This window comes from Pecten maximus, chromosome 1, assembly GCF_902652985.1.
Source record: "Pecten maximus chromosome 1, xPecMax1.1, whole genome shotgun sequence".
Lineage (NCBI taxonomy): Eukaryota > Metazoa > Mollusca > Bivalvia > Pectinida > Pectinidae > Pecten > Pecten maximus.
Genome location: NC_047015.1, coordinates 22,105,831 through 22,124,341, shown reverse-complemented (window position 1 = coordinate 22,124,341; position 18,511 = coordinate 22,105,831). Strand labels below are relative to the sequence as shown.

The following is an 18,511-nucleotide window of genomic DNA, read 5'->3' as shown; positions in this document are numbered from 1 at the left end:
ATCAGTCAAATGTTACTGATGGGGACAGACACCTACATCAGTCAAATGTTATTGATGGGGACAGACACCTACATCAGTCAAATGTTACTGATGGGGACAGACACCTACATCAGTCAAATATTACTGATGGGGACAGACGCCTACATCAGTCAAATGTTACTGATGGGGACAGATGCCTACATCAGTCAAATGTTACTGATGGGGACAGACACCTACATCAGTCAAATATTACTGATGGGGACAGACACCTACATCAGTCAAATGTTACTGTAGGGGACAGACACCTACATCAGTCAAATGTTACTGATGGGGACAGACACCTACATCAGTCAAATGTTACTGTAGGGGACAGACACCTACACAAGTCAAATGTTACTGATGGGGACAGACACCTACACAAGTCAAATGTTACTGGTGGGGACAGACAGCTACATCAGTCAAATGTTACTGATGGGGACAGACACCTACATCAGTCAAATGTTACTGATGGGGACAGACACCTACATCAGTCAAATGTTACTGTAGGGGACAGACACCTACATCAGTCAAATGTTACTGATGGGGACAGACGCCTACATCAGTCAAATGTTACTGTAGGGGACAGACGCCTACATCAGTCAAATGTTACTGATGGGGACAGACACCTACATCAGTCAAATGTTACTGATGGGGACAGACACCTACATCAGTCAAATGTTACTGATGGGGACAGACGCCTACATCAGTCAAATGTTACTGATTGGGACAGACACCTACATCAGTCAAATGTTACTGATGGGGACAGACACCTACATCAGTCAAATATTACTGATGGGGACAGACACCTACATCAGTCAAATGTTACTGTAGGGGACAGACACCTACACAAGTCAAATGTTACTGATGGGGACAGACACCTACATCAGTCAAATGTTACTGTAGGGGACAGACACCTACACAAGTCAAATGTTACTGATGGGGACAGACACCTACACAAGTCAAATGTTACTGGTGGGGACAGACACCTACATCAGTCAAATGTTACTGATGGGGACAGACACCTACATCAGTCAAATGTTACTGATGGGGACAGACACCTACATCAGTCAAATGTTACTGTAGGGGACAGACACCTACATCAGTCAAATGTTACTGATGGGGACAGACGCCTACATCAGTCAAATGTTACTGATGGGGACAGACACCTACATCAGTCAAATGTTACTGATGGGGACAGATACCTACATCAGTCAAATGTTACTGATGGGAACAGATGCCTACATCAGTCAAATGTTACTGATGGGGACAGACACCTACATCAGTCAAATGTTACTGATGGGGACAGACACCTACATCAGTCAAATGTTACGGATGGGGACAGACGCCTACATCAGTCAAATGTTACTGATGGGGACAGACACCTACATCAGTCAAATGTTACTGATGGTGACAGACACCTACATCAGTCAATTGTTACTGATGGGGACAGACACCTACATCAGTCAAATGTTACTGATGGTGACAGACACCTACACAAGTCAAATGTTACTGATGGGTACAGACACCTACATCAGTCAAATGTTACTGATGGGATCAGATACCTACATCAGTCAAATATAACTGCTTGCTACAATTATTTCTTTTGGGCTATGTATTTTTACGTGGTATTGGTTGCTCCGTAGCATGCGATTGACGTCCTGTATGTTGGTTTGTGAATTAGTCACTACCTCCTACAAGGAGACACCACGTCAGGGTCCAGAATAATGCCCTGACCGGTGATAATAAAATCAGAAAGTTAACACGAAATTACTGCATAACTACCATCTTATCCTGATTACACAATTACAAATATCAACCCTCCACCTGGCCATGGTGTCACGTCATATACACAATAGGTAAATGTTCCTAATTATGTCCAATTTCATTTGTTCAAAATGTATACGTCATGTATTAGGTTCGGTTTAGTATTGTTTAACGTCCTATCAACACCTCGCGCCATTTAAGGACAGTCTCCCTTTTGTGCGAGATGCATATTCATGTTTCTGGAACTGATGCCGACTTTATAGTGCTACCTCACTGAAGCATACTACCGAAGACATCCATTAGGACATCCCATCCAGTCATTATATTGACAACGGGCGAACAAGTCGTCCCACTCCTTAAATGCTGAGCGGCAGGAGCAGAAAACTGCCATTTTCACAAACTCTGGTGTGAATCTCACTAGGCCGACTGGACTGAGGGCTAAAGGAGGGACAGTCAAGGAAGACAATAGGAAGAATAAAGTTGTTTAGAAGGAAGACAAAAAGATAAAAACCCAAATTCACTCGCCTCTTGACTCTAACGATCATGTAATGGGGACAGGAAGTACAATTTTTGCGCCTACCTACTGGGCACACGACCTCGTCTAGAACAAATATGTCGTTAACTAACATGTGGAGATTATCCAACTTATTGACAGATAAACTAGGACATCATACGTACGTACGTACATTTGCTAAAAAAAGTAAATGTTTTCTTACATTATTACACGGTCATACATGTACATGTATATCTATTTCAATTAATTTATTGATGATAACAACATGACATTTTAAAAATTGCGTTTATCAATATATTATGTTATTTAAAAGTGGTATGATAACATAAGATATCTAAACTGCATATCTTCTGCATAACATACAAGTATTTGATAAGACATCTCGTGGATTGCTAAATTTGTTAGACCTGGTTTCTCCACAACACCCAGACATTAAATGTGAATTTCTTTCCCTTAATTGTGAGTAGTTAAAGAGTTTAACTCAATTTGTTTACATAGTAATTTTAATTCTGCCTTATGGAGAAAACACTAGGTTTACAAACGGCTTAAGCTGCTCATTGTTTCTCGTGCTACCCACAGCTTTATATCGTACAGCTAATTAGCGGCCACTTATGTTAATTTATAACGGCATTTTGTGAAAAATAAGAAACGCCAAAAATTGCCCACGATAAAATGAGAAATGGGACAGTTGTGTTTAGATCAATGAACGAAGTCGTACAATTATCATCTACGCGAGAATTGATTTCGCAAAGGTTGTCAAAAACACTATAAAATTGGTCAATGGCCTCGATCAGAGAGAAAATACAACACCGCTACCACAAAGCTAGGGGACAGTGATTACAAGTCTCTGATTTGACCATTACACACCAATCTGATCAGAGACATCTAAAATATATATATATAGTGCTCTATTATTTTCTGTGATTAAATCAGGGGCGAAATATATGTCCCTGTATTAAATATTATAGACAACGCCTAGCTTATAATGTATGGCGCGGGAAGGATGTCATAATTAAATATTTTTGCTTAGGCAAAAATTAAATATTGCCTAGGCAAAAATTAAATATTGCCTAGGCAAAATTATTTCTGCCTAGGCAAAAATCGAATATTGCTTAGGCAAAAATATTTCAGCCTAGGCAATATTCAATTTTTGCCTAGGCAAAAATAATTTTGTTTCGATTATTGCCTAGGCAAAAATCGAATTTTGCCTAGGCAAAAATATTTCTGCCTAAGCAAAAATAATTTTGCCTGGGCGAAAATATTTAATTATGACATATCCTTCCCTCGCCATAATAATGAAACTATAATATTATTAGGCCTACGTGTTTATCAATTTTATAAAACTTAAGACGTTTTGGATGAAATAAGCCCGATGTATGTATTACAGAGTGTCTATTTATAATGAATTTGTTTGGACAAGTCGGGTAGGCCTACATAAAGGGTACTGATATGATTGGTCGATGCCATTTCTGATTGGTGGACATTGAGATTAGACTCAACCCACTTCTCCTAATATGGAACGTGACGTTGAGGGTCACGACCTCGTGTATCAAAGTCAGCTGATTTCGCTGACAGTGCGCAGAAGGTTGGTGGACCGTCTGATCGAAGAGAAAGAGATTTTGTCAGAAACATTTTGTTTCTGAGAAATATATGAATGCATATTCGATCAGTTTGCATATTTCTTTCAAAATCAACATCTTATTGAAACGAAATGGTTGAAACTAAAACAATTTCTAACAACCTCTGTACAGTTACGAAGACGAAATCTGACGCAGTGTTCGAATCTGGCGATTCGAGTAGGCAGACGAAAATTCAACGTATGCTGCACAAGTTGAGGTCGACCACAGTGAAAGGAATGACAAAAATAAAAGGACATCGTAACTCACCAGTAGCATATCCAACAACAGCAAGTCATGTCTGTGAACAACATGATGATATCTTAGGTGAGTAAAGTGATTTCGCGAGTCTGCATTTACACTTGACACGAAAAATGAATGCTCTTGACAATGTAAACTTTTTGAAAGTGAATCCCACAGCATAAATCAAGTTAAGTTTTGTAGAATTAATTAGATTTATAAACAATAGATTTCAATGGTGTTTATTTAATTGATGCTCCTATACGGTCTGCTAAAAAACTTGACATTCTTCAAAATTCTCCATTTTGCCACATAATTATTTTCCATTGTACATTATGTGTGTTACATTCAAACCTCTACTATTTCATTGTCAAGTAGCTTGATGTATGAAATTGACAGCTGTGTCTCGAATGAACATATTAATTCAAGCCTGAGTTTCCATGTGCATAGTAACTGTAAATTATGGCTGTTCTAGGCAATATATCTCATATGTGTGGGGCCAGAGGAAATGCATCCTCTTGTCTGATTGTGGTCTCATCTCTCCATACAGATTTTCAGTACATTGATAGGAACTATTATAAACACACCAAGACTTGTTTACTGCTAGATTTACTCGGTACGTACACATTGTATTATTAAAAACAAAAAACAGTAATAAAATTAAACGAGCAGAAATTGCCCTGAGTAATGGAAGTGCCTGGAATCAATTTGGTAAAGAGGAATTATTAAGTGTTTACTGGAAATAAAATCTTTGTGTAATCATGGTTTTCCCGACTTTTACCTCTTTCGAACTTCCTCTCACATGTTCCACAAGTTCGATTCAGCTCTAATTTACCTGAAATGATCCTGAGGTGGTCCTGTCCCAAGTATTGTTATTTTTCGGATCGGTCAAATATCTAAGATGACCACCATGTCAGCCATCTTGAAAAACACATTTTAGACTTCCACTCCAGTTCCACTGGTGCCATTTAGCTGGAAACTGGTGAGGATGTTGAAGGAGGAAAGTAATCTTTTGTTCTTGAAAAATGGTTGACCTGGCAACCATGGTAGTCTTTTTGTAACATGAACAACACCTATTTCAAACTTCTTCTCAAGCTTTTTAGCGGGAGTTAACTCTTTCCTGAACTGGTTCTGTCCAGGTGCTTCTTTTCGGCCACCCAAAATCCAAGATGGCCACCATCTTCAAAACCACATTTTGAACTTTTTCTCAAGTTCACCCTATTGATTCAGCTCTTACTTAAGTCTCAACTGAAATAATCCCGAGATGGTCATGGTCATGTGTGTTGTTATTTTTCAGGTCGTAATCAAATATGGCTGCGCATGCAGTGGCTGCCATTTTGAAAAGCCCATTTCAAACTTCCACCAGTTCTTTTAAACTCCAACTTGTCTGAAGTGATACTATTATCATAATAGAATTTATGGTTCTTTGAAAGTGTTATTTTTCTAGTTCCTCAATAATCCAAGATTAAGCAAACATAGTATTGCACATTCCCAGTAGTCTGTAGCAATTAACTTCTACCGAGTATGTATACTACAATAGTACTAGTATCTATTGAAGTCTGATGAATATTAACACCCATGGGCCTCTTGCAATAAATCTGTAACTCAGTGTTCTAGTTATTTGGAAATATAGAAAATAGCAACTTTAGGGAAAAAACAGGTATTAGATAAGATATTGATCCAGCATCATCACCTGTACATCTGCTGCCACATACCTCGAGCTTATTAACCTGCATTTTAAGTAGTTTGGTGCTCTTTTCAACATAATAAGAATTTTGTTTTGTTAACAGATGAAGCTGACCTTCCTCACTGCCCATCCCAAAACCTTTTTGAGAACGTGATTGAGAAGACCCAGTGGAAAGACCTGGTCAGTCTGATTAAACATGCGCTTTCTTCTGTGAGGGATGACAAGTTGGGGTATGAGATGCTGATTCCATGCGGTCTAGTAATGTGCATAGCAAGGGATATCATGGCTTCAGCTCGCAAGGAGCCATGTGGACTGAGAGGATGTGTCCTGTTCATAAACCTAGAGGACAAAAATAAGTGCCAGAATCTTGTGAAACTAGACTGTGACCCAACTACTGTATCAACATTTGAACTGTACTTGACCCTAAAGGAGGATACAAGAGGATGGTGCAAGTTAAAAAAGTTCTTCATTTTTATGAGTGGGTACCTAGATAAAAAGAAAACTTTAGATCTGAAGCTTCTGTGTTCTAGATATGGTCTTGAGAAGAAGAAACTGTACAGGCTTAATAATTAAGATGTTCAAAATACCTGAATGGACATCTTAATTACATGACCTTTCATGGTGTTCAAAATATAAGTTTCATATTTCTAATTTCTAAACATTCCCTGTTGAAATGCAAAGAAAGATTTTCCTGGTATTGTGATAATTTAATGTATACAATAAGGCATGTGATATTGGTCATTCAACCTATTGTGTTCAATGCAAAAAAAAAGGGTGTGCTAAAGGAGCTTACCTGGGTTTATATAAATAGAGAGAATTAGTGATAGTAACAATTCTGAGAGATCAAAGTGTGATATATAAAGAAGAGAGATTGGTGTTGTGGGTGCGAGATATGATTAAATAGTTGACATTAATGGAACTAAATTTTGTCCCAGAAGTGTAGATGCTGAATACAATTAAGGCCTGGGTTGGCAGATTTGGGAGGTGAAGTACCTTTCAGCGTGAATGAGGAGATGAGTTAACCCTCTGATGCAAGCTTGCATTGCTGCAGCATCAATCTTGCATTTTACATTATATTAATAAAGGGATATAACAGGATGAGAGGAAAATAATCATTCACCCCCTTGAAGGAGTGTAAAGGGGATCTTGATTCCTCGGGGAAAGATTCTCAAGTTGTCAAATACTGTGCAAGCTTGGTGTTTGTCAACTTAATAATATTGTGCTTGGATTAATCTCTGTCTCTACCTGAAGGGGGTGAACAATTCTGTAGTCCCATTTTAGTGTAGATTACAAATACATGAACAAAGTTGACAGAGATAAATTCTTTCCCTGTGATGTGGATTATGAAAAACCCAGAGAGTAGTAAATTATAATTTTGTGTGCATGATAGTCTGATGAAAATCAGTTAGTAATTGAGATGTGAGAATGTAAGGAATTAAATTTATATTTTTTGGACAGTTAGGTGAGAAATGACATCAGTGAAATTTAAAGTTATGCCATGAAAACTGGTATCAAATGCCATGTTTATTTAGTGCTTTCAAAAAATGTATCAAAATACATGAACTTCTATTATCAGTGGATATACTTTAATCCTGTAAACAAAGACTAATTGTAGAACATGTCAGACAGCTGACTTGGTATACAAGTCAAATTAATCCTCTGGTGCTCATTGATTAACATTAAAACTGTGTAGATTCAATATTATTATTGATCTGGTGAAACAAAATCTTGTTCATTTGTATATCAATTATATTTTAATGTGCCAAATGTGGAATATTATATGTCTAAAATTACAAATACAAAATACTAAAATCACACGTTGTGTGTTCAATATGCATCATATGCCAGTATTATTTTGATAGGTGAGATTTTTTAGATTCTATGATATTAATAATATGATAATTTATTTTATCTGAGTGCCACACATTTGTTCAAACATGCATAGGTAAAATAGATATATATAATTATATTTCATTAAATCTATAGCAGTTGCTTGTTTAATTGTTTGATTCTGTTCAGATGTTTTGTATTATGTGCTTAAATACATTGGTTCCATGCTTCATCAATAATAATCATATAGAAATTTTCAGGGGTAGCTTTCAGAAAGAAATATTCTTTTAGAGTTGTAAATTAATCAATTGAATCTCAATGTGGTAGAGTAAGGTGTGATAATTTTGTGAAGTGAAGGCTTTTAATTAATGAAAAATGTGATATCACGTACTACACAAATGAATAATATATTATCAGATATTGTACAATAATGAGGAGTAATCCAACAATGTGATGATATTGTTAAGTTCTGATTTCTTATGAAGTAATTAACTGCATGCCCAAGTTTCCTCTGGTCCCTACCTTTGATGGTTGACAATTTGACAGACAGATGTCTTGTGTCTCGACAAACATTTGACCTTCAAAATGTTTAACTTATAGAAAACTTAGGCTATGAAGCTCTAGTCTTACTATTGAATTATATGTCCATACAAGAGCACTTGGCTTGTGGTTTCACTGTAATGTATTTGGTAAATATTGAATACTGGTAAAGCCTAAAATGTGAAATAAATACGCAATCTTTTCTGTACATTATACAAGAATGTTAGTCATTCCTAGAATAGTAAATCATTCAGCTTATATGCCCCACCCTACCATTTTTGCCCCCTGGGCTTGTTGCAGTATCATTACAATACTCTCTTTTGAGGACATGGAGATGTGAACTTGCTGAAAGTGAAGTAAAATTTTCAATGTTGGTTTTCATGTAATATGTTTATATTATATATCTTCCCTATTGTACAAAAAAAATCTGCTTTCTTGTAAACTTCCATTTTAAGATATTACTTTTATAGGTGGTTTACTTGACCTTATCAGTATGTAATGCCATTACATTGTAATTCCAACTGTTTTAAATATTAATTTAAGGTGACCCAAATAAAGTCTTGCAGGACTTGATCTTTTGCAATGGCCTTAATTAAGTCTGCTGTGTTGACAGATTTTAGTACTTTTTTGCAGAAATTTTACATTATGGCTCATGGATAAACAACGATAATAAAGAACTAATTCCATGGCCCCTACCTTCCTGGGTTCTTACCTGGTAAGGTCAAAAGGGTGTAGTTTTTGCTGTAATTTCAACAGTCTACTCGCACCAAGGAATGACATAATCATACATTATACATATTCTCTCTGAATTTGAGAAAAGAAAAAGAAAATATCTTAGTATTTAATTCTGGGCATACTTGTGTGCTGAAATAATTGGAAATTGGAATCATAAATATGGGATGATATTTATGAACATTGTTACCTTAGGTCACTCCAAGGGGTTGAGGACCCAAAGGGATCAAATTATTTGATTAAATTCAAACAACCTTAATAGCCATGCCAGGTATGATAGAATCAAATACTTGTCATCTTTATTCAGCATAATTTATCAGTATTTTGTTTTCAAGAGTTTGCAGCTGAGGAATAATATTTGTGTTGGTCATAATACATTAGTTTGACATTTATCTGCTGCAAAATTCATAAGATTTTGCTATACATTGGGATAACATGTACAAGAGTTTTTACAACGTTTAAATATAATTTCTACATTGTTGTGACAACAACAATAGCCTTCTATTGTATTGAATCTGAGTGGGCCTCTTGTTTTAAGAAGATGGTCCTTTTATGAAGACCGACCCTGATTTTTTTGAAGGACTGAGCAATATATAATTATATATAAGTGTGACAACAAAATTCAAAACCTATGAATGACAATATCTTTATAACTTCTTTTCATTTCTTGTTTTAAATATGTTCCATTTTTGGTGATTTTGATATCATCAATGTTGAATTTCAGAAGGCATTAAAATTACAGATACATTTAGTCAATTAGTGGTTCATTAAAAAGAAAAGTTGTTTTGAATCGCATGAAATTGTCAATGTTTACTTGAAAACATTTCACTGGATATATCTTATGGGCTGGTTGAAATGTCAAAACCTTGTTTGCAGAAATGTTTAGCTTACAAGATTGCCTCATATTTCATGAACGTTTTGTTGCATATCGCATTGCTTAATTCAATTTACATCAATGGAAACTTACACTAAATAGCAAGTTATTAGATACTATAAACTTACTGTAATGATTACTTTCTTATGATATGAAAATTACTGTTTATTTTCTTGTGATAGAAACAAATTGAACAATTGTATATATTTTTGTGCAATAAAATCTTGTTATCATTGAAATACAAGAGTGGATGTTGTTTGTTTGCAGTGATAAAGATGTCATTTGCCCACAGAATAGGTCTTGCACATCAAACTTTTTAAACAACTATTGACAGGAGTTGGTGAAAGGGGTCACAGAAAGTATCAATAATTACATCAGTATAAAACAACCCGAAGGCAACAAGTAAGACCAGTATGTGTTCAGGGTTGGTAAAAATATACTTGCTTAACATTTAAATACTTCAATATTTTTAGCCCACTATCATCAGATGGTGGGCTATTCAAATCGCCCTGCGTCCGTGGTCTGTGGTCCCTCCGTCCGTAAACAATTCTTGTTATCGCTATTTCTGAGAAAGTATTGATGGGATCTTTCTCAAATTTCATATGTAGGTTCCCCTTGGTGCCTAGTTGTGCATATTGCATTTTGGGACCGATCGGAAACCAACGTGGCCGACAGGCAGCCATCTTGGATTTTGACAATTGGAGTTTGTTATCGCTATTTCTGAGGAAGTACTGAAGGGATCTTTCTCAAATTTCATATATAGGTTCCCTTTGGTGCCTAGTTATGCATATTGCATTTTGGGACCAATCGGAAAACAAAATGGCCGACAGGCAGCCATCTTGGATTTTGACAATTGAAGTTTGTTATCGCTATTTCTGTGAAAGTACTGAAGGGATCTTTCTCAAATTTCATATGCAGGTTCCTCTTTGTTCCTGGTTATGCATATTGCATTTTGAGACTAATTAGAAAACAACATGGCCGACAGGCAGCCATCTTGGATTTTGACAATTAAAGTTTGTTATCGCTATTTCTGTGAAAGTACTGAAGGGATCTTTCTCAAATTTCATATATAGGTTCCCTTTGGTGCCTAGTTATGCATATTGCATTTTGGGACCAATCGGAAAACAAAATGGCCGACAGGCAGCCATCTTGGATTTTGACAATTGAAGTTTGTTATCGCTATTTCTGTGAAAGTACTGAAGGGATCTTTCTCAAATTTCATATGCAGGTTCCTCTTTGTTCCTGGTTATGCATATTGCATTTTGAGACTAATTAGAAAACAACATGGCTGACAGGCAGCCATCTTGGATTTTGACAATTAAAGTTTGTTATCGCTATTTCTGTGAAAGTAATGAAGGGATCTTTCTGAAATTTCATATGCAGGTTCCCCTCAGTGCCTAGTTATGCATATTGCATTTTGAGACCAATCGGAAAACAACATGGCTGACAGGCAGCCATCTTGGATTTTGACAATTGAAGTTTGTTATCGCTATTTCTGTGAAAGTACTGAAGGGATCTTTTTCAAATTTCATATGTAGGTTCCCCTCAGTGCCTAGTTTTGCATACTGGGACCAATACGAAAACGACATGGCCGAAAGACAGCCATTATAGCTAAATCTTAAATTCTATATATAGGTTCCCCTTGTTTGAATAGTACTAGAGGGCTGTTTCTGAATTTACACAGATAAGTAAGACTTAGAGGAAGGGAAAAGTAGGGAAAAGATCAATCTGACATGGAACCTATAAAAACCATTCAATGGTGGGCGCCAAGATCCCTCTGGGGTCTCTTGTTTTTCATAGAACTTAATTAACATGCTTTGACATTGGAATACAATTGAACTCATAAAATGGGTATTTTGAAGGTTTAGGTCAGGGGAAACATCCAAATATTTAAATTGATCTCGCAATCCTGTTATTCGTGTATTTACCTGTGTTATATTTTAATTAATCAATCAATCCTTCTATTATCCAGTGTATTTACCTGTGTTATATTTTAATTGATCAAACAATCCTGTTATCCAGTTTATTTACCTGTGTAATATTTAATCAAACAATCTTCCTGTTATCCAGTGTATCTACCTGTGTAATATTTTAATTAATTACTTAATTATCCTGTTATCCATGTATTTATCTGTGTAATATTTTAATTGATCAAACAATCCTGTTATCCAGTTTATTTACCTGTGTAATATTTAATCAAACAATCTTCCTGTTATCCAGTGTATCTACCTGTGTAATATTTTAATTAATCACACAATCATCCTGTTATCTAGTGTATTTACCTGTGTAATATTTTAATTAATCAAACCATCCTCCTGTTATCCAGTGTATTTACCTGTCTAATATTTTTGCACATGTCACTAGTGTAATAGATCATGGAGTGTTTTCCATTTGCTGTGCCAGTCAGAAATCATTAACAATGACTAGATGTCATGACCTTTGATCAGCACAATGAAATGTATATGACTCACCATTTGATAAAGATCCCCACATTTTGACTTTAAAACCTGTCAAAATGTAAGTTTTCTGAATTTTGTGATAAAAAGTATACTAGATTTGCTTTCATTTCATAGGAAATTTTATGGAATCCATTACAAAGTTATATTTTTTTTTTGCCAAGACTTGTTCCATAAATTTTCTTATGAAAATGAAAACTGATTTAAGATCCTTTATATTTAAGGAACAACAAGGAAATCATTTGTGGGCTTTTAGTGGTCAGGAAAAAAATGAATATTTTGGTTTGGGGAACATTCAAATAAATATCAATACAATGTACATTTGTACATCATTTGCTGTAGTAATAACAGAGACATTTATATCTCATGGTATGTCCTTGGTAAAAATATAAACAAAAGGTTATGCAGCTTTTGAACATTCACTTCCTGCTAATACCCATGATCAATATATAATGACCATGGTTTGGGATTTGTGCCAATGATAACTAACAGTGTAGAGACATGTATTACCGTTTATAGTACTTCTTTGACACATTTTATAAGCAAATGCACTACTTGCATAGAATTAAGTCGATTATTTATTTGTCTAATGAACTTAACAAGTGAAATAAATTCTTAATCTTCTTCAAAATTAAATAGAGTATGGTTGATAACGGTATCGAGAAAAAAAAAAAAGCTTCCTACATGTTTATAGTTGTCGATGACTATAATTAAATAAGGAAACTCGTCTCCAATATCGTTCTGGTTGCAAAGGTTACAGATTCTATTTTTCTTGGGAATGTTGCTCCATCTACCGTATTCAACTGCTAATTTGATATTACACATTTGAAATTTACAAAAGACAAGAGCTAATTGTGGAAGGACATCTAGTAAACATTTCTCTTACATTAAATCTTGTTTGTAAATTTTGTAGTTAGTCCCTTTCGGGAAAATGTAAACATATATTTGAGTGTATGGGAAACAGTGCTTTTCAACTATTGTATGCTAGTACGTTCTTGATTTTCTAAAACATACTAAATTACATTGGTCAGAGATATTTTTGTAGTATGACCATGCTGTATTATAATCTCTAGATATACAGTTGTTTTCTGTCGATTCTATCATTTTGGCCCAGAGCCCAATCATACGCACGTTTATGTATCAAGTCTGGTGTTAAGGCCATAGAATACTTGGGTTGATAGTTTGTACCTTACTAGAGCCATCTCCAAGGACCAATACAATCGCTGTGGTCGTTTACTTGGATATTAAAGCCGAGTTACATGGTCCAAGGGAGATAACTTCAATTTTGCTCCGGGACCAATCAACAATTCGATTTTACATGCATGACCCTGGTAATATTTACTCTTTTTCGATATCATCAAATTATTAGGCACTTCTTCATTATTGTTTTCCATATCCAAAATTCGTATTTTTGATATCAAGAATTTGATTTGTTTTATATTAAAAAGGCTTGAACTGATTGGTTTTTTTTTCAATTTTGGTGTAAAAGTGATTCTTGATATAAAAAAATGAATAAAAATTTAATAGCGCATAACTACCTATCTTTAAGTCAGGAAAAAAAAAATGATCGATTTATAGGTCATCTGACCCGAAGAGTCAGATAGGATGATCTATACAATGTAGTCATCGTGCTTTTTCCGTCGTCCGCCGTGCGTAAACTTTTCACATTTCGATCTTCTTCTTGCGTTCCAACAATGTGACTGAGCTTTAATTTGCCTGAAATGATCCGGATATGGTCCTGACCAAGTGTTAAATATTTTTTAGGCCGATCCGAAATCCAAAATGGACACCATCTTGAAAACACACTTTTTTTAACTTCTTCTCTAGTTCCAATGGTACCATAGAGCTGAAATTTGGCAGGGGAGCCAATTTCACAAAGCGTTTTTATTTTCCAGCCTCGTAAAAACTTTGACATGGCAGCCATGGCGACCATTTTGAAACATGATTGCACAATCATGGATTTCCTGAATAATGCTGATTTCAAGCGTCTTCTCGAGTTCTACCAGTAGAATTCAGCTTTAACTTACCTGAAATGATCCCGAGATTTTCCGACTAAATGTTGTGATTTTTCGGATCAGTTCAAATTCAGAGATGACCGCCATTGCAGCCATCTTGAAGAATAAATATTATACTTCTTCTCTAGTTCCACTGGTGGGATCGAGCTGGAAATTGTCATTTTGTAACATGATTGTGCAATCATGTTTTTTTCTGAACGATACCTATTTCAAACTTCTTCTCAAGTTCCACTAGTGAGACTTATTTCCCTGACATTATCATGAGATGGTCCTGACCATGTGTTATTTTTCAGGTCAGTCCGAAATCCAAGATGGCAGCGATGGCAACCATCTTGAAAAAAAAACATGTAATTTTCTCTCCAGTTCCACTGGGGCCATCGAGCTAGAAATTTGTATGAGTTTTAAGGAGCAAACAAAGTGTTGCTATTTTTCGGCCTAAGCAAAGCTTTGACATGGTATCTGAACAACACCTGTTTTGATTAACAACCCCTCTGAAGTGTTGTATCTTTTCTGACATGTTTATGTTCTTGGGCAAGACACGTCACCCGTATTTCTCTGCATAACAAGTGAAAAACAAAACAAACACATTTTTTTTTTAAATCGATCTTGCAGTTCCCCTATATTTCTTGGAAATAAAACAGAAAACAGTGGTTTGAGTATGTAACAAACTTTTTACTGTAATTTATTTGTACAGTCAGAAAATAGCAACACTTTTATGTATGCTACATGTTTACATGTATGTTTACGATCAGTGTTGATACTTGTAAAGTAGATGACCGAGTGTAGTTGACACAATGTTTATTTTCAAATGTAGAGTTTCCTTTTGTTGCATAGTTTTGAGGTATGAATTAACTGCTGGATTTCTTTGCGGATTTCTGTGCACATGAGATATTTATTTTTACCTGATACAGTCTATGTCTTAGTACTTACATAGTGTCGTTGTAACAGGAATAGTTAGTACAGTCTATGTCTTAGTACTTACATAGTGTCGTAGTAACAGGAATAGTTAGTACAGTCTATACCTTAGTACTTACATAGTGTCGTAGTAACAGGAATAGTTAGTACAGTCTATACCTTAGTACTTACATAGTGTCGTAGTAACAGGCATAGTTAGTACAGTCTATGTCTTAGTACTTACATAGTGTCGTAGTAACAGGAATAGTTAGTACAGTCTATGCCTTAGTACTTACATAGTGTCGTAGTAACAGGAATAGTTAGTACAGTCTATGCCTTAGTACTTACATAATGTCGTAGTAACAGGAATAGTTAGTAGAGTATCGTGGTAACTATATATGGTCCCTTGGTAATAAGAATAGCTAGTACAGTATTTAGTAACTATATATGGTCCCTTGGTAATAAGAATAGTTAGTACGGTATCGTGGTGACTATATATGGTCCCGTGGTAATAAGAATAGTTAGTGTGGTGTCGTGGTAACTGTATATGGTCCCGTGGTAATAAGGATAGTTAGTACGGTATCGTGGTAACTATATATGTTCCCTTGGTAATAAGAATAGTTAGTTCGGTATCGTGGTGACTATATATGGTCCGTTGGTAATAAGAATAGTTAGTACGGTATCGTGGTGACTATATATGGTCCCGTGATAATACGGTATCGTGGTAACTATATATGGTCCCGTGGTAATAAGGATAGTTAGTACGGTATCGTGGTAACTATATATGTTCCCTTGGTAATAAGAATAGTTAGTTCGGTATCGTGGTGACTATATATGGTCCGTTGGTAATAAGAATAGTTAGTACGGTATCGTGGTGACTATATATGGTCCCGTGATAATACGGTATCGTGGTAACTATATATGGTCCCGTGGTAATAAGGATAGTTAGTACAGTATTAAGTAACTATATGTGGTCCCTTGGTAATAAAAATAGTTAGTACGGTATCGTGGTAACTATATATGGTCCCTTGGTAATAAGGATAGTTAGTACAGTATTAAGTAACTATATGTGGTCCCTTGGTAATAAAAATAGTTAGTACGGTATCGTGGTGACTATATATGGTCCCTTGGTAATAAGAATAGTTAGTAGAGTATCGTGGTAACTATATATATGGTCCCGTGGTAATACGGTATCGTGGTGACTATATATGGTGCCTCGGTAATAAGACTATTTAGTAAAGTATCGTGGTAACTATATATGGTCCCGTGATAATAAGAATAGTTAATACAGTATTTAGTAACTATATGTGGTCCCTTGGTAATAAGAATAGTTAGTACGGTATCGTGGTAACTATATATGGTCCCTTGGTAATAAGAATAGTTGGTACGGTATCGTGGTGACTATATATGGTCCCGTGGTAATACGGTATCGTGGTAACTATATATGGTCCCTTGGTAATAAGAATAGTTAATACAGTATTTAGTAACTATATATGGTCCCTTGGTAATAAGACTATTTAGTTAAGTGTCGTGGTAACTATATATGGTCCCTTGGTAATAAGAATAGTTAGTAAAGTGTCGTGATGACTATATATATATATGGTTCCATGGTAATAAACAACATGGTTATAACAACTACATATATTCCAATAATACATATGTGTGTGTTTTATGTATTTTGGTATGTGGATATGGAGTCTCACAATGAAAACTGTTATAGAAATCATCAATATAAAAATCTTACTTCTTCCGAAATCTGCCGCTTGTTCCGTTACCTCAACCAGTCTTTCCCATCAGACTTGGACACCGGACAAATGAGGATTTTAAATCAATATCCCCAGAAATAACCTTATTCGTCCTACTGGAACACTCTATTTCATGGTGACAACTACCACTACAGAATTTGTATGTTTTTGTTATTTAGTTCTGAAAATTTGTTTATTGTTATTATATATTTTATTGTATATTATCAGAGACATATATAGATGTGTATATGTCTCTGATATTATCATGCATGAGCCATTACGGTACAAATTAAAACCAAATAAAAGTTTTGTTTATAGTAGTTACAGAACAACATTAGCTCTACTGAGCTATTACCACTCGGACACTCTGATGTAACGACGCCAAACATTGAACATGACAGGCAAAGATTCTACTTACACCGAGAAAACTAAAAAAATAATAATTAATGAATATGGGAGCGGTTGTATTACAGATACACAATATTTATAAATCCCTTTATTCTATGCAAACGTTTTACAATTAGCTTTTATTTAAAAAAGAAAGACGGACATTTCATTTCATTGATATCCGATGTTGGATGCAATATTACGTCCATGTGTATAGATTAAGTGAGTTTCATCTGACTTCGCTTTGACCAGCTTGGCGGTGTAATTTTAAATATATATCATCTGGTCAGCTTGGCGGTGTAATTTGAAATATATATCATCTGGTCAGCTTGGCGGTGTGATTTGAAATATATATCATCTGGTCAGCTTGGCGGTGTAATTTGAAATATATATCATCTGGTCAGCTTGGCGGTGTAATTTGAAATATATATCATCTGATCAGCTTGGCGGTGTAATTTTAAATATATATCATCTGATCAGCTTGGCGGTGTAATTTTAAATATATATCATCTGGTCAGCTTGGCGGTGTAATTTGAAATATATCATCTGGTCAGCTTGGCGGTGTAGTTTGAAATATATATCATCTGATCAGCATGGCGGTGTAATTTGAAATATATATCATCTGGTCAGCTTAGTGGTGTAATTTGAAATATATATCATCTGGTCAGCATGGCGGTGTAATTTGAAATATATATCATCTGGTCAGCTTAGTGGTGTAATTTGAAATATATATCATCTGGTCAGCATGGCGGTGTAATTTGAAATATATATCATCTGATCAGCTTGGCGATGTAATTTTAAATATATATCATCTGATCAGCTTGGCGATGTAATTTTAAATATATATCTGGTCGGCTTGGCGATGTAATTTTAAATATATATCTGGTCGGCTTGGCGTCTTTAATTGTGTGATGTCAGGAAGTCCAGTTGCTTCGTCCAATTATACACTTATGTTACGTAATTGATGCCGCGGGTAGGTTTTAACACATGCCGATCTGAATTATCCGATAACACCACTTTTCTCCGGCAATCCATCCCTTTCTTCCTTTCTGATCACACAAATATAACACTATACATGTATGCCTAGCTCATTATGCACAAATAAACATGTATCCGGTAAAACAATAATAAAACACGAGAATTGAAATATCTATTGATCGAAGTCTTACTTTAAATGCACACACATTTACCCACGTCAT

At 35.4% G+C, this 18,511-nt stretch overlaps 1 protein-coding gene across 1 annotated transcript; it reads left to right on the top strand.

The window, feature by feature from the left end:
• The first annotated feature begins 3,861 nt into the window (after window positions 1-3,861).
• LOC117327775 (DNA damage-inducible transcript 4-like protein) lies at window positions 3,862-10,054 on the top strand. Its single transcript, XM_033884949.1, has 2 exons — window positions 3,862-4,239; window positions 5,943-10,054. The coding sequence occupies exons 1-2, from the start codon at window positions 4,008-4,010 to the stop codon at window positions 6,410-6,412; spliced, it is 702 nt and encodes a 233-aa protein (XP_033740840.1). The 5' UTR covers window positions 3,862-4,007; the 3' UTR covers window positions 6,413-10,054.
• Window positions 10,055-18,511: the final 8,457 nt, after the last annotated feature.